This window comes from Cordyceps javanica, chromosome 1, assembly GCF_051103115.1.
Source record: "Cordyceps javanica chromosome 1, complete sequence".
Lineage (NCBI taxonomy): Eukaryota > Fungi > Ascomycota > Sordariomycetes > Hypocreales > Cordycipitaceae > Cordyceps > Cordyceps javanica.
In genome coordinates, this window is record NC_139295.1 from 8,127,213 (window position 1) to 8,150,903 (window position 23,691).

The window sequence follows — 23,691 nt, forward strand, 5'->3', positions numbered from 1 at the left end:
GCTGGCTTGTGATCATTTCTTCCCTCGCATAAGACTGGGTCGGGCTGAGCCGACTTGGCACCCAGCCTCCTCTTCCGGAAGCGCCCCCCGGCCGAAAGCTGACATGGATTTTTTTCCAGTCACATTGACTACTTCAGCTGAATTATATCGAATGCCATATATGGCGAGATGCACAACGTTTACCATATATGGGACTTTTGTCCCCCCACTCCATGCAGCGGCGGCTAAACTTTTCTGCAAGCTGCCAATATATCAAGCCGTGGCCCCTTCAACGCATTTTCTCGATGTTGCCAAGTCAGATTGAAGGGAGCGTCTGTCCACGAGGATCTGACGATAGGAAGTGTCCAAGTCCCTAACCAAAGGCGAGATATTTGCAGTATACGACACGAAACCGCCATCGTCACGCCGAGGTACACTAATAAGTCATTGAACGACGGTGGGTGGCCGGACGGACGCCATTGTCATTTCTGCCATGACCCGTATCGATGCCTTGCATCATGAGAGCGATCCCCTGCTCTCAGACAGGAGGCAGTGGGAGGGAATCGAGGACGTTGAGGAGCGTCAACGCGCGCCAGCACCACCCACACTGCCTGACGAGGAGGACACTCGAACCATCACCCAGCGACTAGCTATCCTCGTTCCGTACATGGCCATATCTTTCCTATCTCTTCTTGCTGTCGAAATGATCAACGCTCCTCTCATGGAGATTTCCGAGGCCATTATCTGCCGACGTGTTTTTGATGACGTCCTCGACCCGACCAGAGACCCGCGCTGTAAAGAGAGCCCTGTCCAGTCGGAGCTGGCCCTCATCAACGGCTGGGAGCTCACCTTTGCCCTTATCCCCAGCATCTTGTTCAGCGTTCCCTTTGGCATGCTTGCTGATAAGTACGGCCGCCAGCCCATCATGCTGCTGGCTCTGATCGGCGTTGTTCTATCCATACTCGGTGTCAACATCATCTGTTAGTACCACCCTCCTTGCATGCCTCGACGAGAATCTCTTCCGGGGCTTTGCTTACACGTCAGTGTTCTTGTAGGCCTCTATCCCGACACGTTTTCCCTTCGTCTGAGATGGCTCATGCCCATCTTCAGGTTCATCGGTGGCGGTCTATCGACGGCGCGGGCCATTTCCTATACTGTTCTCGCAGACGCGACACTACAAACTCAAAGGTATACACTATCCATCTTGTTCTGGACCATTCCGTCTCTTTGGCACCGTACCTGCCGCATAGCTTATGCTCCTGAAAAAGTGCAAAGCACTGACCGTAGTCGCAGATCCATCGCCTTTTTGCACGTGTCGACGCTTTTGACCGCCTGCGCCCTCATCTCTGGTCCACTGACGTACCTCTTGATGAATTGGCGTGGTTCCATGTTTGCCCTTTGGGCTGGCACCGCGGTACTATCTCTGACAATTCCCATTGCCGTGTTCCTCCCTGAGAGCAGGTCCGCTGCCGTTTTGGACCGCGCGCAAGCAGCCCGTCAGCATGCCGAGACGAGTCGCAAGCTCGACGAAACCGAGTCGCATTGGCGCGTCAAGTCTGCGATGCGCGCCACAAGAGACTCTGTGTGCTCGATTAACCGCACACTATTTGTTGGGAACCCCATCGTTGGAATGCTGATAGTGAGCACGATATTCATTACGGTGGGCAAAAGCGTCTTCATACTGCTTCTGCAGTACGTGACGACTAGATTTGGATGCTCTTTTGCAGAGGTACGAAATGAACGCTCTTCCAGCTCACTTCCCCATCGTTCCTACTGTTTGCCTTCTTTTCCCCTCTAATACTGAAAATGCTATTTGCCTTGCTGTTTACGCTGCTAGATGACTAATTGTTCTTCTTTCATTGGCAATCACTCAGGCTGGTTTACTCCTCTCAATCAAGAGCATGACAAGCATGGTTCTCACGGCCTTTGTCCTGCCCGCGGTGAGTCAGCTCCTGTTGAAGCTCGGCAAGCCACCCATTGTAAAGGACACCTGGATCCTCCGCATCAGTGCTGTCATATGCGTTGTCGGCCTCGTCGCAATGGGAGCGGCTCCAACGATGGAGCTCTTTATTGGCGCCATGATCTTTCACGAGTGTGGCTACGGGCTGCAGGCATTATTGCGCAGTGTCGCGACAGAGCTGATTGACGAGACGCACATGGCGCTGCTCATGACAGTGCTTAATATGTCCTTCACCGTCGGTGAGATGATTGCTGGCCCACTTATAGCAGAAATGTTCAAGTTGGGGATGGATCTGAAAGGATTCTGGATGGGCACTCCGTATTTTGCCTTGGCAGCCATGTTGTCTGTGGCCACAACCATAATAATGTTTTTGCCCATTAGCCGGCGTGCGGCAAACGTAGCGGTAGTATAGTAACATGCTGCCTGTGGCAATATATGCTATGGATGCTTGCAGGGTACACATGCAGACTGAAGTAACCGCATTGCTTGAGAATCAAATGGAATGGGGCAATTATTCAGATTGAGCAGCCGAGGCTAAACGTTGGCTGAGTTTTATTGAACCAAGACGGGAGGAGTCTCTATTTGGACACCGCGGCGGTGAGTCTGGCAGGTGTGTAAGCACCTCTTCATTCTGCGACAACCGTCTCCAGAGGTCCAAGTTCCACTGTCCGTCTTTCACCATGGCCGGGTCCTATCTTCAGCAGCTCCTCGACTACCGATCACAGAGCAGTTAGAAGTGTGACAATGAACCTGTCAATGCGCTGACTACTTACACGGTAGGCTCAAGACGCCGCAGCAGGTCAGCAACACACCCACAAGGGATACAGAAATAACTCTCATGTTGAAGACTTGTCGAATATGGCTAAAATTTGGGAAGGGCACGACTGATTCAAGTACGTCGTGTTAATGTCCGCAGGAGCTGCTGAGCGACCTTGCTACCTTATATAGTTATATGACAGCAACACCCAAGTCTGGTGTGGCTGTCTTCTCCTGCTCCGACCCACCCACAGCCAAGGCTGCTAGATGTCAATCACTTATTAGTGCGGCGTCAAAGCACATGGAATCAACTCCAACCCGTCATCGCTTCTCAAAGTCACTGATGTGGCCACAATGCCATCGTGAAATCGCCCGTCGGCGCTCCAGCTTGAGCGAGGCGGTCATTAGTCGATTCAAGTAGCATCAAGACCTTGGTGAGATAGGAGCTGAGTTCTGGGCTAGAACCCTCTCTGGTCCTCATTAGAAAAATACTCATCGTCTCGGTACCAACTAGTTACCAGACTGTGTTCGCTGCCGTGAAATGTTGGTGGCGCGACGCCTGCTGCCTATGCAGGAAGAAACATGATCCTTCTGGAGGAACGTTTGCAGAATCGCGCCACAAATGCATCCCTCGCGGCATCCCCGCCATATCGAACCGGCGCGAGAGCATCTACTTCGAAGATGCTCTGTCATGATCGGGGTCGCTGACTCTCCGACGAGCTGCATCATGCCCATCTTTCACAGTTGGAAGGGTGCAAGTTATAGTGCCTAACATACAATTTTCATTTCTTGGTGCAGCGTCAATTGATGAATACACGGCAGGAATTGTGCTGCTTGGGCCTTGACAGCTTTCCCGCCCGTAATTCAGACTGCAAGAATATTGGTAGCGCCGCGGCTGCATAAGACACCTCATTAGGTGGCTACCATTGGGTGGGAAATTAATTACGAACCAACTGTTGCATATTGTACACCCGCTTGCAGCTCTACCTGCTTCCGCCGTGGCCAGGGAGGTGCGATAATTACAAAAGTTCCAAGTCCTTGCAAAAAGCTCCTGCCTGTACAGGACATTTTGCCCATCAACTGGTACGCCGTTGTGCAGTCGTAAGGCAATCTCTCCGGTAGGCAATGGACCGTGTCTATACTGGTGCTGCAGCCACTTATAATACTAATCACCCATCAGCAGATTCGGCGTTGGCTGGAGGTTTGGACATGGCTGCATCGCGTCGATTATAAGACGTATGCATCTTGCTTCCCCTAATAAAATAGTCACCATTTGCCCCGGGGGGCTCCTTTTCACGCACTCTACCCAAGATCTTCATTTCCTCTGTCCGCTTTATTGCTGTTCTCGATTTGTGAATAAACCACCAGTTCGTGATGGCGTCGTTGGCTCAGCTAGATGCCCTTTTCGGGCCGCAGCTACCTGGCCACTTCGACTTCACCATCCTCTTCGAGCATTCTATGCTGTGGATAGTCCCTACTGGTGTTGCCATCTTGATTACCCCCTTCTACTTCAACGGTCTTTTGCGGAGCGAGCGCCAAGTTCGCCCTGGCTTCTTACTATGGATCAAGGTGGCTTGCGGTCTTGCACTCGTTGGCATCCAGGCATGCGATATCGCGCTATGGCACAACACTCATTACTTTCGTTCTCGCGAGACTGTAATCGCCTGTTCCATGTCACTGGTTGCTTCTATCTGCACACTAGCCATCATCATCATTTCACATCTATATTCCCTCCAACCATCCACCTTCCTAAGTATCTTCTTCTCCATCACTATGCTCTTCGATATCACCATGGCACGCTCCTACTTTTTTCGAGAGACGCTTGGTGTTATTGCAGCCCTGCAAGTCTGCGTCGTGGTCCTCAAACTCTGGCTCATCTTGCTAGAGGAAGTCCCAAAGCGTAGCCTCTATCGCTCATCGTATCTTCAAGCTACTATCTCAGTCGAAGCTGCATCCGGTTTCTGGGGCAGGTCTTTCTTCTTATGGATTAATCCTATCTTAATTTTCGGGTGGCGCAGCAGCTTCACTATCGACACGCTACCTAATATCGGTGAAGAGTTTGCATCTGAGAAACTCTTTGACCTCTTCTCCTCTCAATGGACCAAAGGTTAGATGAATATTCCAGCCGTCGAATACACGAAACAATGACCTTTCAAAATATTAGAGACTGATTGGGAATATGAATAGTTTCGAAGTCATCCAAGCTGTCGCTTGTTTACGCCCTCGTACGCACCCTAAGATGGAAGCTCGCCAAAGTCTTCTTACCACGCCTTTGCTATGTCGGAGTAACCATAGCGCAGCCGTTCCTACTACTGAGTACTGTTTCAGCAGTAAGCAGTGGATCAATCTCTCGCAGCACCTCAGACGGCCTCATTGGCGCTGGCGCCATAATTTGCTTCATCCTCGCTGTGAGTAGCCAAGGGCGATTGACTCAACTGCAGCTTGCATTGACAAGTGCGATGCGCTAGACAAGTCGAACTCTCTTTGAACACTGGGAATATCGTGCTGTGACGTTTATCCGAGGAATCTTGATTGTAGCCATTTACGACAAGATGCAAAGACTAAGAGCAGAAGATCTTCAAGGCGCAGCTGCCGTCACCTTGATGAGTGTGGACGTCGACGGCACCGAGACACTTGTATCGCTTGCTTATGAGGCATTGTCTTGCACCATTCAGCTTTCCTTGGGCATATGGGTTCTCTACCGATTTGTTAGCGTAGCAGCATTTCTCATATTTGTGCCGACCATACGTCAGTCAACCTCGGGATTAGCTATCCAATTCAAAAGCAACGCTAACTTGTTCTGACAGTTACCTTCATCGGATCTCTATTTACTGGCAGCATGATTGCTACAGCGAGAGCAGCGACGAATGCCGAGGCCCAGAAGCGCGTTGCGGCGACTTCCAACATCCTCGCACAGATAAAAAGCATCAAAAGCATGGGGCTTTCCGGATCTCTATCGGCCTATATTGAACACAAACGGGAAAATGAAATCAAGGTAGCGATGAGAGAACGCTACTCAGTTTTATGGACATTTGGTTTCGGTAAACTTCCCCCATCCCACCCAAAGAAGACGTTTTGGCAATATAGCTAATCAGGGTGTCAGGTGCAATCAATTACACAATAAGTCCCGCCGTCGTTTTCTCTGGGGCTTATTTTTGAACTCGAGCTGATAATCCCATGTCGGTTGCTGAGGTTTTTGCAATACTCGCAGTTCTCTCCCTCTGCACCTCGCCTCTGATCACCCTGTTCAGATCAGTGACAGCGTGGGCGGCGGGAATCTCATCCATTGGCAGGATCTATGAGTACCTGATCAAGAAAGAGCTTCAGGATGAGCGCAACGTGCCAAGTCGGGCGAGCCGGTCTGTCGCCAAAGCTAAAGGGCCTGCTCAGCCAAGGAAGCCATTCGCGTTTGATCTTAAGAACGTGTCTGTCACGTCTCCCACCACTGGTCCTACCCTCAAGGCAGTTTCGCTGAGTATCCCGTGGGGAGCTCTCTCTATGATATGGGGTCCGATTGGTAGCGGAAAATCTACTCTACTCAGAGTCTTGTTGGGCGAGGTGGAACTAAACAGTGGAGAGATAGTGGTCGGGTCTAGCACTGCTGCGTACTGCGGCCAGGAGACCTGGATAACAAATTGCACAGTGCGACAAGCCATCGTTGGCCCTCTTGAATTCGAAGAAGCTCGGTATAGATCCGTGACTCGGGCCTGCTGCCTCGACAGCGATATGAATGAGTGGCCAGAGGGCGACCAGACGAAAACTGGTAGTGGCGGCTGCAATCTAAGTGGTGGACAACGGCAGCGAGTGGTAAGCTAAACCCCCTTCCCCCAAAAGAGCCGCTGGATCATAAACAAAAGGCTTCCGTGGAATACACATTGGCGCTGAAATGACTCTCTCAATACAGAGTTTGGCGCGTGCTGCCTTCGCTGAGGAAGACGTGATTATTGTCGATGACATATTTAGCTCTGTGGACCCAGACACTGCAGCTACCATTTTCGAACGATTGTTTGGTCCGAAGGGGCTCGTCCGACAATGGAATTGCACCGTAGTCATGAGCACAAATAGACGTAAGTTCAGACGACTCTTGTATAGTCTGAAAATAGCTGCATGATGGCTCATATGCGCGTCAGTCGAACTTCTAGATTTCGCGGACCAGATTTACCTGTTTAGCAAGGACGGTCGTGTAACGCTACAAAACGGAAACGAGGCAGACGTCTCTACAGATAGCACCAACAGCGGCGAAGACGAGTCAAATGAGGAAGCTCTCGGAAGCAATCGATCACGGATCTCAGGCAGCGACAAGGACACTGAACCGCCACAGGTCCAGGCAAAAAAATCCATTGAAGAACCTGAAAGCAATAGCGGGACAATCGATCTGTCTCTGTATTCATATTTCTTGAGATCGGCTGGCATTCCTGCTCTGCTTGGCTGGGTATCCTTTGCAATGATATCCGCAGTTGGAGAATGGGCCCCGGGTGTGTGATTTTACTCGTGCCGTTTCTCTTCCATCTATAACTCATTATGATTCTAGTACTTTTTATACGGATATGGTTCTCAAAGTCTCCCGAAAATAAACGCTACTTCGGAATTTACGCTGCTCTCGCTGTCTTGTGCGTCATTTTCAACGTTGCGTCCGGCGCGTGAGTCCTCTCCATTGTCCAGCCTCCTCTAGAATATTCCTCTCACCAGAATCAGCTTCTATTTCACATTTGTATTTACAAAAATCACCAAAGACATGCATGGAAGACTGTTGCGAGCCACTATGGGGTAAGAATCTGAGCCGTCACGTCATTCTTGAAACCGAAGCTAACACAGAGCGAAGTGCGACACCGCAGTATCACAATAATACCGACTCGGGTGTTCTTCTGAATAGGTAGTTGTGTCTCTTTTCCCTCGTCCAAGGTGCGGCGTGCTAACTTTTCATCTATCAGGTTTGGACAAGACATCTCGCTCATAACACGCAGATTGGCGTTACTGATCAACCAGCTTCTGTTTGGTAAGTTGCATGTTCGTCACAGAATGTAACAAGCTTGCTCAATACTTTCTTAGTGGTATTTACCACCCTTTTGGAGATTGCATTGGTAGCCAGTGGATCCGCGTACTCGGTGCCAATGATTCTTTGTATCGTTGTGGTCTTGTGTTCCATCCAATTCTTCTACCTTCGAAGCTCCAGACAACTGCGACAACTTGAACTAGAATCATCAGCAGCTTTATTCACACAGTTTACGGAAGCTACTGATGGTATCCAGCATATTCGCAGCTTTGGTTGGGAGGACGCCTTCCGTCGTAGGCTCTATGCTCGGTTGGATCGCTCTCAGAAGCCCAGATATCTACTCTACTGCATCCAACGATGGCTCACGCTGAGCACAGATATTACCTCAGCTGTTGCGACTGTTGTAATCATCGCAATAGCAACTAAGCTTCCTGGAAAGACTACAGATGCTGCAGTGGGACTTGCAATGTTGAGTCTTATTGGTTTCAGTACTACCGCGACTACCTTTATTCAATACTGGACTTCCTTGGAGACATCTTTGGGTGCTGTCCGCCGAGTGAAACAATTCGTTATAAATACGCCCCAAGAAAAGGACGATGTTTCGAGCGACCCCCTCCCTGTTGTTTGGCCTAGTGCCGGAACCATTGACTTCAATGCTCTCACTGCAACATACAAGTAGTCATATCTCGTTCCTACTTGCTATATACTGACTGGGATACTAATTTTTATCTTGCAGAACATCAGATGAGAAAGAGCATACTGCGATTGAAGACTTGACCGTCACACTTCGCGGAAAACAGAAAATAGGACTCATGGGACGCACAGGAAGGTTTGTGACAATTTGTTTGAACTGACACTGTTTTTCACAATCCCTAACTGATTTGATTACTCAAAGCGGGAAATCAACTGTGATTTCTGCCTTACTTCGAATGGTCGATTACACGGGTAGCATCAGTATTGACGGTCTCGATACGAGAAGGGTTCCACGTGAACTTTTACGTTCGAAAATTACCACCATACCACAAGACGGGCTTCGACTAAACGAATCGTTGCGCTTTAATCTGTACCCATTTGCCGGAGAACGGCCATCGGATGATGAGATGATTGGCGCTCTACAAACTGTCGGCGTTTGGAACCATGCGCGGGCCAACGGCGGCTTGGACGCGGACTATTTCAAGCTCGAATTCTCCAAGGGCCAGAAGCAACTCATTTTCCTCGCTCGTGCCATTCTTCATCAGCGAAAAACCGGCAACCGTATCGTTTTGATGGATGAAGTGACCAGCAGCATGGCCGAGGACGCAGAGCCGGAGCTGCAGCGGCTTATCGATGTCGCTTTCAGTGGATGTACAATTATCATGGTCTCCCATCGTATGGAGTCTTTTCAAACAGCCGATGTCATCTTGCGCTTCAGTTCAGGCAAGATTGACCGGGTACTTCGCCGGCGGAGTAACGGTTCCTTAGTTGAGGGCTGAGATTCCGCAAACGTTGCTGCCATGAGGAAATAGATATATATATATATATATATATCCTCTTTTTTTGGCCAGGAAACCTTTTGTGTGACACCAGGAAGTTCTCGTCCTCATTTTACACTTCATCCCGTAGTCGCAGTGCAGCAGATCCAGTAAATCAAACCTTCATGCTCTTACCCCTGCCTACACCATACCTCCCATCTAATTGCCAGAGATGATTCCAGTAAGGTTGAATATTCTTGTAAAAATAGGGTATTTATTATGTGTCCATGTTCCACGCTACCAACCAAGACCATACTCCCGGCCGCAGACTACAACGGTTAGAATTAAATGCTACCTATAATCACGCTCCCCAAAGTTATGATTTAAAATTAAACTAAATTCCATACTTTTGCGCGCATTTCGTAACGAATCGCATTCATCAATGCGCTCGTCGCTTGGCTAGTATGAATGCGGTCTAATGTTAACAGGCAGAAGGCGACCCTAACCCTGACCCTGGACAGAGCACTGGCCCAACCCCTGTCCTGACGGAAGCGCCAGTGGAGCTTCAGCATATCTTTTCACGTCCGAGTCTCGACCCAAATTTCCCGATTCTTCTTCTATTGGCCTTCTATCATGTGTATGTATACTGAACATCGAGTTGTTGGTCCCGACCTGCTGCACCTTGCCTGTGATACTCGACAGACTTCCCCGTTGTCGCGTAGGTGGTTTCTTCATTAGAATAGAAGTCTTGTTTCAAGGTTAAAGAAACAAGCACCATAAGATGGAAGAGCACGTCAAGATGACGCTAGCCAAGCGAGTTCCGCGCAACGCCGCAAAGTCCGACCATGGCGGGTTATTATCCCCGCATCTGTCCGCGGATCGGCAATCACCCGGCTTGGGCGTTTTCCCACACCAGCGGCGGGCCAGTTGGTCAGTCGCGCACCCATCATTCTTGGCTCTCTTGGCGGACGGCCAGCTGTGACAACTCGCCATATTCGCAATCCTCTCGATGGTCGCGCCCCATCAAGGCCAGAGCTGAGCAGCATGGAATCCATCGCAGCCCCAGAAGAAGTCGATGCTCGGCCGCCGTCTCCTCAGAGCTATGCTCGCAAACCGCTCAGCTGCTCGACATGCCGCATAAAAAAAATTCGTTGCGATAAGCGTATGCCATGCTGCCACTGTGTCAAGGCCAATCTCCGATGCAGTTTCCCGGCTCAAAGAAAGCCGAGGGAGCGCAAACCTCATCTGAAGAACAGACTGCCAGGGGAGCAGGAGGAGGCCGAGGCACATGATGATGCGTTGGCCGACAGGCTGCGAAGTCTTGAGACACAGGTTTCGTCGCTTCAAACACAGCTGGTAGACGCCAAAGGCGACAAGGTCTCGTCTTCAGGGCGTGAGATGGTCAAGAGACTGACATCGCATCAACGCGCAGATTCTCATGGCACTGTTCCCCATATCAGGGCGTCGTTTTGGGCTAGCATCAATTTTGAGGTCGGTCCTGATCTGAAAGCTCCGCATAATGAGTCTCTAACAATTCTTGCGTCTACAGTTGCAGCAGCAGCTTACATCACGGCGCTCAAAGGGCATACAGCCCCAGTTTCAATACAATACGCTGACAAGTCCAACCTTGGCGTTGCAAAATCAGCCGGACGTCTCCATGCTACTGGTCAAGTCGTTTCAGGGAATGCGGTACCCTCTCCATCACCCACCAGAAACGCACATCATGCTATTTTGGCATGTGTTCAAGGAAAATGTTGAGCCCATGGTTGGGTTGCTGCATTGCCCAACAATGGCCAACTTGGTGGAAAGGGCACTCTGGCATAGGCACACTCTTACCACGGCTGAACATGCTCTGCTTTTCTCGATATACTACGTCGCAACGGCAGCCATGGCTGAAGAAACAGTCAGTTTTGAAACAATCAGGAGCAGTCCATCTCCATGTCTAATTTGCTTTCTCAGATCATTCAAGAGTTTTCCGTCACCAAGAGTGCCTTGCTCGGTCGGATGCGGATATTGGTAGAACAAGCGCTCATTGCTGCCAAGTTTGCAAGTACGGTAGACGTGACTGTGCTTCAAGCTGTCATGTTTTTTGTGTTGGTGCTCCGCAAAACGGGTGAGGCGCGAAGCGCTGGAAGCCTAGTCGGAGTCATCGTGCACCTTTCCCAATGCCTGCGCCTGCACAAAGACGGCGCCGGCATGTACGACTTGACTCCCTTTCAAAAGGAGATGCGACGTCGTTTATTCTGGTGTGTGGTTGTTCTGGACCACCGCTCAGCCGAGGACCTGGGAACAGATCCCATGCTGCCCGAGCACATGTGGGATACCCCTCTGCCGCTGAACATCAACGACGATGACATCTGTGAGAGCACGTCTGTTCTACCAAAGGCGAGAGAAGGCATGACGGATATGACTTTTTTCCTGATTCGCGTGCATACTCTGCAAACATCGGTCAGGATAAGGCGGCTTGCTTCAGAAGAGCCAGGCCGAACGCTCGAAACGCTCGATCAGCTCTGTGATGAAATGTGGCAAGAAACGCGCGAGATGCTTAGTAAAAGATTCGTAGACCCAAACCCCAGTCATGAGCTGGCCTGGGCGGCAGAGACCATGGCGTCATGCATCATCTCCAAGATGAAGCTGACCGACCACTGCTCATTCTATTCGCCGGAAGACGCGCATACCATGACGGAAGCGATGCAGAGCCGGTCCACGGCGCAGCTCACGTCGGCCATTCAAGTAATTGAGCAGAATCACTCGGCCAACGTGGACGACCGCTGGGCCAAGTGGAAATGGATCTTTGTCGCCTACTCCCGCTGGCACGGCTCGGCCATCCTGTTCAAGGAGATGCTCCGCCGGCAGTGGACGCCGGTCAGCGAGCAGGGCTGGGTCACGCTGCACAAAATCATGGGCGACTCCAAGCTGGGCGAGCTGGAGTGCCTGCGAGACCAGCCGGTGATGCCGCTGCCCTTTGGCTTCATCTACGAGCTCACCAGGAATTACCGAGAGTCCGAATATGCGAGACTCCGCAGCGAGCCGGACGAGGCACGAAGACTGTGCGACGAGGCCGTGCGCGAGCAGCAGCAGCAGCTCCACCGCTCCCGCTCCAGCGGCGGCGGCGATCGGTCCGGGGTTTCGGCCTCATCTCTGGAGCGGTGGCAGCGGGCGGCGGGCCTGGGCCACGCAGTCGAGGAATCGCCGGCGCGGATGTCGTCCCGCGGGCTTATCGCGCCTCTTGGAGAGGAATGCGTCGCTGGTCTCGAAAACGCGCTGACCATGACGCAATTAGTGCCCGAGCTGTGCAATCACACTCTGCAACCCACAGCAGCGCCGGACTATGATCCGGGAATTGATCCATGGCCCGTGGGAGAAGCCTTGCCAGTGGAATACATGGAAAACATATTAGACGAGTTATTTTAGAGTCTCAATGTCATAGCCCCCAAGTATGCGATCCACGGCTCGCAGCGAGATTGCACTCTTGGCAATCTCTAGTGCAAAATGCCATCTTTTAGCACATTTGTATCCTAGTATGTTGTGTTGACTCCTAGCAGGAAATTGGGACAATTGATTCGCTGCTCTACTGTAGGGTCACTGCCACGCTATCAAGTCGTCCACCCACAATTGTGTTTGTTGAATAGTTCATCTGCAGCACATTTGGCAGCAGCGGTTGCCTTTTTTTTTTGGATGTTTTTCATGTTTGCCGTCATCAAAACCGGGCTCCTTGAAAGATAAAGCATCCGCAACTCCCGACGAGCGGCCCGTCAAGTCAGGGATCGCCCTGGTCAAGTATCATCGCTCGCCTTTTCGGCCATTTCTGCTGATCGACACGCGCTAACACCTTGGTGTCTCGCCGGTCTATTCGGCTTCACCTACCACAGAGGCCGTTGGTTTTCTGAGCGGCTTCAGACATTGAGCTGTTTCCCAATGTAACCGGACATAACTAGTATACGCACGGGTCACGGCAGGCAGGTCTGATTATAAAAGAAACTAGCATTCCCTCGATGGATGCCTAGGGGATTTTTGTTTCTCTCTGGTGAACAGATAACATAACTTGCCTTGTGCTGATACATCCCACGTCGCTTATTCCTTTCGCAAAATAATGGCAGAGACCAGCCACTCCCCATACGGTGGACCCTACGGGCGCCGCCTCTACGTCAACGTCGTTGACGAAACCGCAAAAGCCGAACCCGATCGAGCGTGGATCTATGCGCCACGCTCCTCCGATGAGCGGGGTGGATGGAAAGCCATCACTTGGCGGCAGCATGCCAACGCCGTGAACCGCACGGCCAACTGGCTGGTGGAGCGGCTCGGCAAGCCGGAACGCAAGACTTTTCCCAGCCTCGCGTATGTCGGGCCGAACGATGCCCGATACCTCATCCTCTTTGCCGCGGGCGTGAAAGCGGGATACCAGGTCAGTATGGGAGCCGTAGCGATCGCTGGTTTTGCCATTTGGCGGTGCGCCTCTCGCTAACGTCCGGCGGCAAAGATCATGTTCCCCTCCACGCGGAACAATACCGACAGCCAAGTCTCGCTGCTTCAAGTGACAAAATGTCAGAAGCTGCTATATGGCAGAGAGTATGCCAAGAGGATTCAGCCTTGGGTTGAGAAGTCTGGCATTGGGGCTGTGGAGATGCTCGGCCTCGATCAAGCGTTGGATGATGCGCCCGCCCCGGAACATCCATACAACGAAACCTTTGAGTCGGCCGAGTTCGATCCGGTCATAATACTGCACACGAGCGGCAGCACCGGTATCCCAAAGCCTATATATTGCAACCAGGGCCTGTTTACATCGGCAGATAACTATCACAACTTTCCCGAGTATGAGGGCTTCGCTTTCGTCATGGAGGCCATGGCAACTTATTCAAAGAACAGCTACTGTCCCTGTATGTCTACATCAAACTCACCCTCACGCTACGTCTGCTAACACATTTCAAGTACCACTATTTCATGCGTTTGGCTTGTACTGCTTCATCAACATTGCGACTTTCTGGGGCAAGCCGATAACGCTCGCCATCGGCGACAAGCCTTTAACAGCCGATAGCGTAGTGAAGGGCTATGAAGCTGCTGGTTGCGACGCCCTCATACTTCCGCCGTCCATTATTGAAGACATCGCAATGCTCGATGGCGGTATTGAGAAGCTCAAGCAGCTGAGCTATGTTGCTTGCGGTGGAGGTAAGTAATCATGTTGCCAAGTTCGGATCGTGACTAAGATTCCCAGGTGGCATCTCGCCGGAAGTCGGAAATGATATTACCTCTCAGGGAGTAAAACTCAACAACTGCATTTCTAGCACAGAGTAAGGTTCCCGTCAAATCAGCAAGGTCCGTCGATGCTAACGCTCTCAGATACGACATTTACCCCGTATACTGGCAGGACAACTACAAAAACTGGGACTGGTTTATCTTTGACAACAAGCAGTTTGGCTGCAAGTACGAGCTCGTGGACGACAACATTTACGAGCAGACTATTATACGACAAGAGCCCTTCCAGCCGATTTTCTACACGTTTCCAGACGCAACGGAATATAAGACAGGTGATATATTCGAAAAGCACCCAACGCTGCCGGGTCACTGGCGCTCTCAGGGCCGCATAGACAACATTATTGTGTTCAATAATGGTGAAAAGCTAAACCCTGTCAGCATGGAGACCACCGTGACTTTGCACCCCGACATTCGACAAGCGCTTGTTGTTGGCCACGGCTACTTCCAAGCTGGTATGATCCTGGAGCCTATAAAATGGCCCCTGGATGAGGCTCAGAGAGAAGCACTCATCGAGAAAGTCTGGCCTGTCATTGAAAAAGCTAATGCGGCGACCGTGGAGCACGGTCGCGTCGCTCGGCATCTCGTCACCGTGTCGGATCCAGAGAAGCCTTTCCTATTCTCTGCGAAAGGCTCTTTCCGGCGTGGTGCTGTCATCAAAATGTACAAGAAGGAGATTGAAACTCTGTTCTCGACCAAGGAGATAATCAAGCCCGCTCAACTTGATATTGCCACGCGGGAGAGTCTGAGGGCTGGTATACGGTCTTTATTCAACACTGCTTCACCAAGCGGCGTTTTTGATGACGACGATGACTTTTTCCTGCAAGGTATTGACTCTCTGCAAGTCATTCACATTGCCAAAAGAGTGACGGCGGGCTTGAAGCTGGCGGGTGCCGCCGAGCACGCGGAGGCTCTCGCACCACGCGACGTGTACGCGCAGAGCACAGTTAGCAAGCTGACAAATTTTCTGTTCGATCGCATTCACGGCACGCATAGTAACGGCGTACAAAGCCAGACTGAGATCCTTCAGGCGCTGGTGGACAAATACAGTGCCGGTCTTGTCAAGGGCAGTGGGAGCCGGCCGCAGGCCAAGTCTGCCAGCAAGACTGTTCTTCTGACAGGATCCACCGGTAGTCTCGGCTCTTACCTCCTCGACTTCCTCATCCATGATGCTGACGTTGCAAGAATTGCCTGCTTGAATCGCTCTGAAGACGGTGGACGAGCTAAGCAGCTGGAGGTCAACAAGCAGCGCGGCCTGTCCACTACCTTTGACAAGGTCACCTTCTGGCACGCTGATCTCTCGCGCCCCGACCTGGCGCTAAAGCAAGATGAATTTGCAGAGCTACAGAAGTCTGTTGACTCCATCATCCACAACGCTTGGCCTGTCAACTTCAACATTGCAGTACAGTCCTTTGAGGGCCATATTCGCGGTGTGCGCAACTTGATTGACTTTGCGCAAGGCGCTGCCGTCAATGCCCCCATCACATTCATCTCCTCAATCGGGACGGTCGATATGTGGTCTGATCCGTCGCCGGTTCCAGAGACCAACCTGACTGACCTCAGCCTCGCGGCCATGGGCTACGGCCAGTCGAAACAGGTCAGCAGTATAGTGCTCGACAACGCTGCGAAAGTGGCCGGCGTCCCTGCCGCCGTCGTTCGCTTAGGGCAAGTCGCAGGGCCGACAACGCCACAGGGCTCGTGGAACGTCCAAGAGTGGCTGCCGACCATCATTGAATCCTCGGTGCGGCTGGCCGTCTTGCCCGACAGCCTGGGCAGCATGAGCGTCGACTGGGTGCCTGTCGACAAAGTTGCACGCACCGTCCTCGACATGGCGACGACGACTTCCGAGGCGACCGACTTTGGCAGCGGGGCCAAGTTTTTCAACCTCGTCAACCCCAAGACGACGGCGTGGTCAGCAATCGCGCCCGCCGTGGTCCGTTATTACGAGAAACATGGCCACCGGTTGCGGCTGGTGAGCCTGGAGGACTGGATCGAGGCCGTCGAGAGCGCACCGTCCTCGGCCAATCTCTCGGCAATTAAACTTCTCGACACATACAAGTCGCTGGCTGAAAGTGCGAGAAATGGCGCTGGTGCAGGGTTTGCAACGGACAAGGCGCAACTGGCAAGCGAAACATTGGCGACTATGAAGGCCATCACCCCCGAACTAATGACTCTGTGGTGCCAGCAGTGGAACTTTGGTGGATGATTCCATTCCAAATTTGCTTGTGATTTTTGTTCTTCCATCATCTAGTCAAGTACGCTCGGATAGAAATAGATGTCATATTTTTGGCAACGCAATGGCCTTGTATATCAGTCGCAGCATCGCGAGTTCCCTCATCGCAACCGTCGCTACGGCTACATGCACATAGTCCTCGTCGCTTTCTTTCCGGCAAATTCAAAATATGGTAGTCTTTCGTTGCGGTTTCCATGGCCCTGAGATCAGTGTCTGAAATCGGGGCCCAGACTCGATCCAGCAAACTGAAAACGAGGGACGAATAGATTAGAGGTGCCAGCTACGTATACGTAGTTGGTGAATCAGCACCGAGTAACTCTTTTATGTCAGCTAGCAGAGACTACTGAGTAGCTCTTTTTTTTTCTTTCTGGAAAGGTCTGAAAAAAAAACTATTGAGGTAGTAGGACGAAGACCTGACAAGCTATTTAGCAGGATTTTTAAGCTCAAACCTTGCTGCCTATCGAACATTTTTCGCCTTGGGATAAAATAAGGCTTGACTAGGGTTCGGGCGATGTTATCCGGAAGTTTAATCTGTATCGCCAAGACATCTACTTGGCAGAGTTGACAAAAACCTCGTATTCAAGGCATAACTATCAGGTCAGAGTAGCCAACTACGTAGTTGATTGCCTAGTGCGCGGCACGCTAGATCACAGCCAAGACGAAAGGGTCCTACCGGATCGACATTATAGTTAGTGCATACATAATCCGTACAGAGCAGGATACTGCGCTGATCTGTAAAGATTGGCATTATCGTATCCAGGGACCACTAGTTGTGAACGGAACTACCCCATGACGACGAATCATCACCAGATGGCCATGATGTGTTTCTTGCCGTTCACGAGTATTGATGACCAAGTCAAGTGTTGTACGATTATGTTCTCTTATTGTGGTCATGGGGCAGGAAACCGAGGCTGCCGCCGCCTCCAGGCACCGAAAATGGCCTTGCCTTCTATGATGCCTCGAATCAGAGCTGTCGTGGCGACAACGAGCCCCCAACCGGCCATCCCATTCGCTGCTGTCCTTGCGAACCACATAAGGCGTCCGACTGATGAGCTTTGTTATTCACTAGCTGCAGGGCCTTTCATCTAAGTTTAATCTATTTTTTTTTCCTTCTGTAGCGCTTGGTGCCGCCTCCTGGGGCTGGGCTTGGGCTCCTCGGTAGCGCTGGTTGGCCGAGTTTGGGATGTAAAAAAACGTGGCTTGGAAATAGTCTACAAGGGCTAATGCAGGGGAAATTGCGCACCCAAGTGAGGCTCGAGGATGGCTGAAGTTGTCATGCGCCACTGCTATCCCAGATTTCTCTCAATGTCCTCACAAGCAAAGCAGAAATAGGCTGTACCTCGTTGCTGCAGCCCGCAGCGGGCTATCTGCCTCATGAATCATGTGCTGTATACCGTATATCTCGATTATTGCACGCTGCTGGCGGCGTGCTCAAAGTAATCCACGAGGGAATTTGATTACCTGCTAGAATAATACAGGGCATCACTCTATATATCATCTCGCGCCCACTCTGCGGCCGCATTAGGAAAAAAACCCTTGTCGCCTTAGGTGAGGTAGGGCAATGCAGTTCCGCCTACAGCCTTATTTGACGACCATTCACACAGGTGCCTCTCCACAGTAGCATCGCCGAGTGGTGGTATCGTCGGGAATGGCCTCCCACGCCCGCTCCGACCTGCTCAGCTCGGTATGGCCTCTAGGCACTATGGCGTCGAGGTGGCACATTGTTTGCATGGCTTGTACACACCTGGCGGGGGGTCTGGCCCTCGGAGACTTTGCCTCGTGCCGCGAATGACGTCTCCAGTCTCTTGCGAAGCTGTGCGCCTCGATTGGTGCTAGACGTTGGCGGCGCGCCTCGAATCCCGCGGTCCCGCACGCATGAATGGGGACTTTGGATGGCAGAGGCGTCATGCCGTGCCCCGGCTTCCTAACTCGTGCCGTGTTGAATCAGAAGGAGAGGACATAAAGGGGGACAATAGGCCGCGCGCGGTGCATCGGTCCCTCTTGGACCTTTGCTTCTATCAACCAACGCAGATTTCCGTGGTTGCTCGTTTTGCCATCTAGAGTTCGTTTGGACTCGTCCACTGACGTATCGTACGTCGTTTACACTCGCTTTATACTGTATCTTTGCTATTCACATTCTTTTAAAAAACAAACCAACATGGGTCCTTTCGCTACCTCGCTGGCGGTGCTGTTGGCTGGAGCCAGCACGGCCTCGGGCACCGTCTTCTCCCTCAAGGAGACTTACGATGCTACCAACTTCTTTGACAAGTTTGACTTTTTCGAGGTATGATGCCTCTCCGGTTTGGACGAATCGTGAAACACTAACACGGGATCTAGAGCAAGTTTGATGGCACCAAAAACGGTCACGATCCCAACCAGGGATTCGTCAACTACAAAAACCGTGAAGCCGCAATTGCCAACAAGTTTGTCAGATATGAGGATAACGCGGCCTACATTGGTGTAGACTACCAGAACAAGTGGTGGTCTCCTAATGACGGTCGTCCCAGCGTCCGTCTCGAGTCCAAGAAGGAGTATACCAAGGGTCTCTTTATCGCTCGCTTCACCCATCTGCCCCAGAGATCTTGCGGTGTTTGGCCCGCGTTGTAAGTAGCAAAACACCTGTGACAACGGCTTTGCTGTTTTTTGTTTCATGCATGTTGACCCCTGTGACAGCTGGACTTACAGCCAGAGCGGCGGGTGGCCCGACGGTGGCGAGGTTGACATTCTCGAGAACTGGAACTTGGCCACGCAGAACCACCCTACTTTCCACACTGGCGATGTCAGTGATGTAGGTCGCTGCATCATCAACACGGCCGGCAGCACGGGTACGCTTCTGCGCCCCGACTGCTCCCACGATGACACCAACACCGGCTGCAACGTCATCGACACCAAGGGTCCTTGGGCCAGGCGCGACGGCGGCATCTGTATGTGCTTCTTTTCGTCTTGCTCTGAATGTACGAAACGAGGCTGACTAGAATTTCTTTTTTTGTCCCGTCGCTCACAGTCGCCATGGAATGGACCGACAGCCACATTCGCGTCTTTACCTGGGCTCACGGCGACGCCCCTGACAACATTGACTCGAAGCATCCCGACACTGCCACCTGGGGCCGGCCGGTGACCGAGGTCCGCGACGGTCCCTGCAACCTCAAGCGGCAGTTCTCCGCCCAGAAGCTCGTCCTCAACATTGACTTTTGCGGCGTCGCTGCCGGCAACCCCAAGCTGTGGGAGGAATGCGCCGCCGTGACGGGCGAGCAGCAGTGCATGGACTACGTGCGCAACGACCCTGAGCAGTTCAAGGACGCCTACTTCAAGGTCAAGGACATCCGCTACTTTGAGGAGGGCCTCGGGCCCGATCCGACGTCCTCGTCCTCGTCCACCACGACGTCCAGCATCACCAGTACCTCTTCCTCGACCTCGTCGACCATCACTTCATCAAGCACTAACCCCGGCTCCAGTACAAGCGGAAGCAGTTCCTCGTCTTCCACGGCGACTACCAGCAGCCTGATCGGCACCACCAGCGCCACCACGACCTCCGCCGTCAGCAGCTCGAGCTCCACCTCGGCCATTACCTCTTCGAGCGACAGCCTTACGACAAGCTCCTCGCTCCCCACTGACTCATCGACGGTGACTTCTTCTGTGCCTGCTTCTTCCTTGCCGTCGTCATCTGCTGGCATTCCTACTTCCTCTTCTTCTTCTTCTTCCTCCTCCTCCTCCTCCCCCATTGAGTCTGGTTCCTCATCCTCGCCCCCAACCTCGACCCCTATCCTAACCGGTGGCTCATCTTCATCTGGTCAGCCTACAAGCACTAGCGCCCCAGCCTCATCAGGCACCAGCACTAGTGCCCCTGCCCCTACTGGATCCTTCCCAGGTATTTCTATCCCGAGCTTGACCACTCCGCCGCAGGAGTGGACGACTTCCATCGTCTACACAACCACGACCTACACAATCACCAGCTGTGCTCCCACCGTCACCAATTGCCCAGGCAAAGGTCAGGTCGTGACCGAAACCATCCCGCTGTACACCACCGTCTGCCCTGTTACCCCTACTGCGACCCCGACCGCGACTCCCTCGCCCTCCGGCCACGCCCCCCTTCAGCCTGAGACGATCACCACCAAGGTTACCAAGGTCTACACCATCACTAGCTGTGCTCCGACTGTCACCAACTGCCCCGTTGGAAAAGTCACTACAGAAGTTGTGACCAGCACCATCTGCCCCGGCTCTACCAGCACCAACAGCAACACCAGCTCCAAGAAGCTTAGCACGTCCTCCGTCGACATGGGCTGCCGCGGTGACAACTGCGCTACGGGTATCCCCCTTCTGATCGAGACGAGCATCATTGCTCCCTCGTCGATTGCCACGCCATCAAGCAGCGTTCACCCCCTGCTGTCCACCGGCGTGTCTTCTGCTGCGTCTAGCGTCGTCACCTCTGCTTCTTCGCATTTCGCGTCCACAGGCACTGTTCCCTCCAGCACCCACAAGCCTACTGGCACTCAGACTCAGGCCCCTGTTCCTGCTCTCGCCAGCCCGAGCAAGTCCGTCTCCAAAGCGGTCGCTCTGGTCGCAGGTCTGCTTGCCGCGGCGCTATTCCTTTAACGTGCCGAAGAAATCACCACGGGTGCTGTTCGACGCATGAGACAAGTACATGTCGCGTCCTTTCTTCTCTTCACCATAGTTTGTTCTCATTACACAGGTTTGATGAAATGATGGCGAATGCTTGGCGCTGTGCAAAAGTGCCAACCAGCCGTGTAATGCAGCCTCAAATAGATTGATAATTGGTTTATGCCTTTTTCTTTTACATAATGTGTGGACTTGCCATCAATTACGGGCTAACGCACCCGATGCAATAATTGCTGTACAGCCGTAGGATCAGTTTGTAAGCCCGGTGGCGCTTCTGCATCCGCCTACGAGCATTTTCACATACAAAGGGCAGCCATCCTAGGTCATTTAGTGGGTATTTACGTATCTGCATTACTAGATGTACTGTGTTGTCCCATGCACCCGCATCATTATATACATGGCATCCTGAGCTAGTTGCGAACCTTGAAGGGGTGCGCCTCGGTGTTGAAGACGAACTGGTTGGGGCCGTCGGCCTTGACCTGTACGGGAGTGTCGTCGACAAAGATGAGATAGAGGTACTTGAGAGTCTCGGCGAGGAAGAAGGACTGCTGGAAGTCGTCGAAGCCGCCGCCGTCGGCCTTTGTGACGTCGCGCAGGCCCGAGTAGCCGCTGCCGGCGCGGCACTTGCCGGCGATGGCGTTGAAGCCCTGCCAGGCGAGGTCCTGGTACTTCTTGTCGCCGGTGGCACGGTACGCGTAGTAGAGCGACTCCATCGTCTCCGGACGCAGCACGTAGTCGGCGCCGTCGACCCAGAAGCCGGCCTTGGCGTAAAAGTCGGCCTGGTCGGCGGGCGGGCGGCCGCCGTTGGGGTTGGCGGAGTCGACCCAGCGGAAGACCTCGGGCCCGATGCCGCTGGCCGTGGCGTTGTAGGTCTGAAAGTACGACTCGGCCAGCTCGATGCCAAACTTGGTGTACTTGTCCTCCTTGAGGACGAGGCCGGCCAGGATAAAGTTGCCGCCGGCGAAGCTGGTCACTGAAAAAAAAAACGAAAAAAATGCCGCATTAGTACTGCCCGACAATCCCGACGTTTTTTGGGCAGCGCATGTACTTACAGTGACCGGTGACGGGCTCCGTGGTCTGGCCGTCAAACTGGGTCAGGAAGGTGAGGTCCTTGCGGGAGGTCGGGTGCGAGGCGAGGTGCTCGATGGTGGAGTCGGCGGCGGCGACCCAGCGGTCGCGGTACAGGCCGTAGCTCTCGGGGTCGTAGACGTACATCTTGATGAGGTACTCGTAGAAGCTGTCGTCGCCGCCGGACCACCCGCCGCGGCTGTTGAGGAACGCGCCGTCCTTGGTGCTGATGTCGGTGCCGACCAGGCCGGGCCAGGCCTCGGGGCTGCCCTTGGGGGCGAGCAGGTGCGCCTCGCACCTGTCGGCGAGCCGCGCGTACTTGGGGTCGCCCGTCAGGTCGCTGAGGCGCGTCCACTCGAGGATCAGGGTGCCGACCTCGGCCAGGTTGCTGCTGGCGCGGCCGCTGATGCTGCGCGCCGGGTTGAGCACCAGGTACCCGTCGGCGATGCCGCTGGGCGTGTCAAAGGCGAAGCTCAGCGTGTCGGCCAGGCTGGCGGCCTGGGTGAGCAGGGCGTCCACCTTTTTGGGGTCGTTGGCCAGGCGCTTGTACGGACCCTTGAGGAGATCGTAGGCTGGCCGGGGCAAAAGTCAGCTTCTGAGCCGTCTTGTCGGTAGAGATACCTTGCTTCTTCTTTGGCTACGGGGGGGAATTGCGTGCATACCGCTGAGAAGACCGCCGATGTAGCGGATCGTGGTCTCAAAGAGAGAAATGGTCTCATTCTCCTTGCGCGTGGTGGTGAAGTCGACGCTGGGGATGAAGTCGAGTATGGTGTTGACAATGTCCTTGCTGTTCATGACAATGGCGGTATCGAGCGCGTCAATCGGGGTAAGCCCCCATTGGGCACTGCTGACTGTTAGCGGGTGACGGGCTCACGGGGGCGGCGCGAGTGCAAGTCTTTTTGTACCGGTCATCCTCGTAGGTGTTGCTGATGGGCCGGAGATCGTCGTGCGGCCAGGCATATTTGTAGTAGCCGGACCAGGCCGTCTGGAAAGCGGCGCGGACTGCGCTGGCACGGGCGTGGTCGGGGGCGGGAGCTCGCTTCTCGCCGGCAGGAAGGGCGAGCGCCTGGCTCAGCATGGCAGCAAACAGGTAGGCGGCGGCGGTCTTCATGATGACCTTGGCGAGCTCGATGGTGAGGGAGGGGGGGTTACGAGAAAAGGCAAAGAGTCGTTCCGTCAGGCAAAAGCAGCGTGGGCGCCGACAGCTGCTTTTATTTACGAACCCCTCCGGAGCTGCTGCCAGGCGGGGACTTTTTTTGTTTTATTTTTTGTTTTCCTACACTACTACCTACTCCGCACGGGCAACAAGGCAGCTAAAACAAAGTAAAATGTCCCATTGTCTCTCATTTTGGGGAAGATGCGCTGTAACCCGGCAGGCGGACTG

At 53.0% G+C, this 23,691-nt stretch overlaps 5 protein-coding genes across 5 annotated transcripts; 4 read left to right on the forward strand and 1 right to left on the reverse strand.

Annotated features, from left to right (window-relative positions):
* Positions 1 to 472: 472 nt before the first annotated feature.
* V2A60_002481 (uncharacterized protein) lies at positions 473 to 9,160 on the forward strand (the record flags this gene model as incomplete). The annotated part of the gene is made up of 11 exons (XM_083253832.1): positions 473 to 959; positions 1,035 to 1,167; positions 1,273 to 1,708; positions 1,854 to 2,178; positions 5,024 to 5,103; positions 5,164 to 5,443; positions 5,503 to 5,690; positions 6,600 to 6,762; positions 6,826 to 7,078; positions 8,425 to 8,517; positions 8,584 to 9,160. 11 exons carry the CDS (start codon positions 473 to 475, stop codon positions 9,158 to 9,160), a joined length of 3,015 nt encoding a protein of 1,004 aa, XP_083109958.1.
* A 1,867-nt stretch (positions 9,161 to 11,027) lies between these two features.
* On the forward strand, positions 11,028 to 12,553 carry V2A60_002482 (fungal specific transcription factor domain-containing protein; the record flags this gene model as incomplete). The annotated part of the gene is made up of 2 exons (XM_083253833.1): positions 11,028 to 11,042; positions 11,099 to 12,553. The coding sequence occupies 2 exons, from the start codon at positions 11,028 to 11,030 to the stop codon at positions 12,551 to 12,553; spliced, it is 1,470 nt and encodes a 489-aa protein (XP_083109959.1).
* A 679-nt stretch (positions 12,554 to 13,232) lies between these two features.
* V2A60_002483 (uncharacterized protein) lies at positions 13,233 to 16,595 on the forward strand (the record flags this gene model as incomplete). Its single annotated transcript, XM_083253834.1, has 5 exons — positions 13,233 to 13,544; positions 13,620 to 14,016; positions 14,069 to 14,305; positions 14,352 to 14,427; positions 14,477 to 16,595. 5 exons carry the CDS (start codon positions 13,233 to 13,235, stop codon positions 16,593 to 16,595), a joined length of 3,141 nt encoding a protein of 1,046 aa, XP_083109960.1.
* A 2,185-nt stretch (positions 16,596 to 18,780) lies between these two features.
* V2A60_002484 (uncharacterized protein) lies at positions 18,781 to 21,215 on the forward strand (the record flags this gene model as incomplete). Its single annotated transcript, XM_083253835.1, has 4 exons — positions 18,781 to 18,906; positions 18,960 to 19,225; positions 19,296 to 19,546; positions 19,627 to 21,215. The coding sequence occupies 4 exons, from the start codon at positions 18,781 to 18,783 to the stop codon at positions 21,213 to 21,215; spliced, it is 2,232 nt and encodes a 743-aa protein (XP_083109961.1).
* Positions 21,216 to 21,649: 434 nt separating this feature from the next.
* On the reverse strand, positions 21,650 to 23,418 carry V2A60_002485 (glycoside hydrolase; the record flags this gene model as incomplete). The annotated part of the gene is made up of 4 exons (XM_083253836.1): positions 21,650 to 22,212; positions 22,292 to 22,879; positions 22,970 to 23,151; positions 23,213 to 23,418. 4 exons carry the CDS (start codon positions 23,416 to 23,418, stop codon positions 21,650 to 21,652), a joined length of 1,539 nt encoding a protein of 512 aa, XP_083109962.1.
* Positions 23,419 to 23,691: the final 273 nt, after the last annotated feature.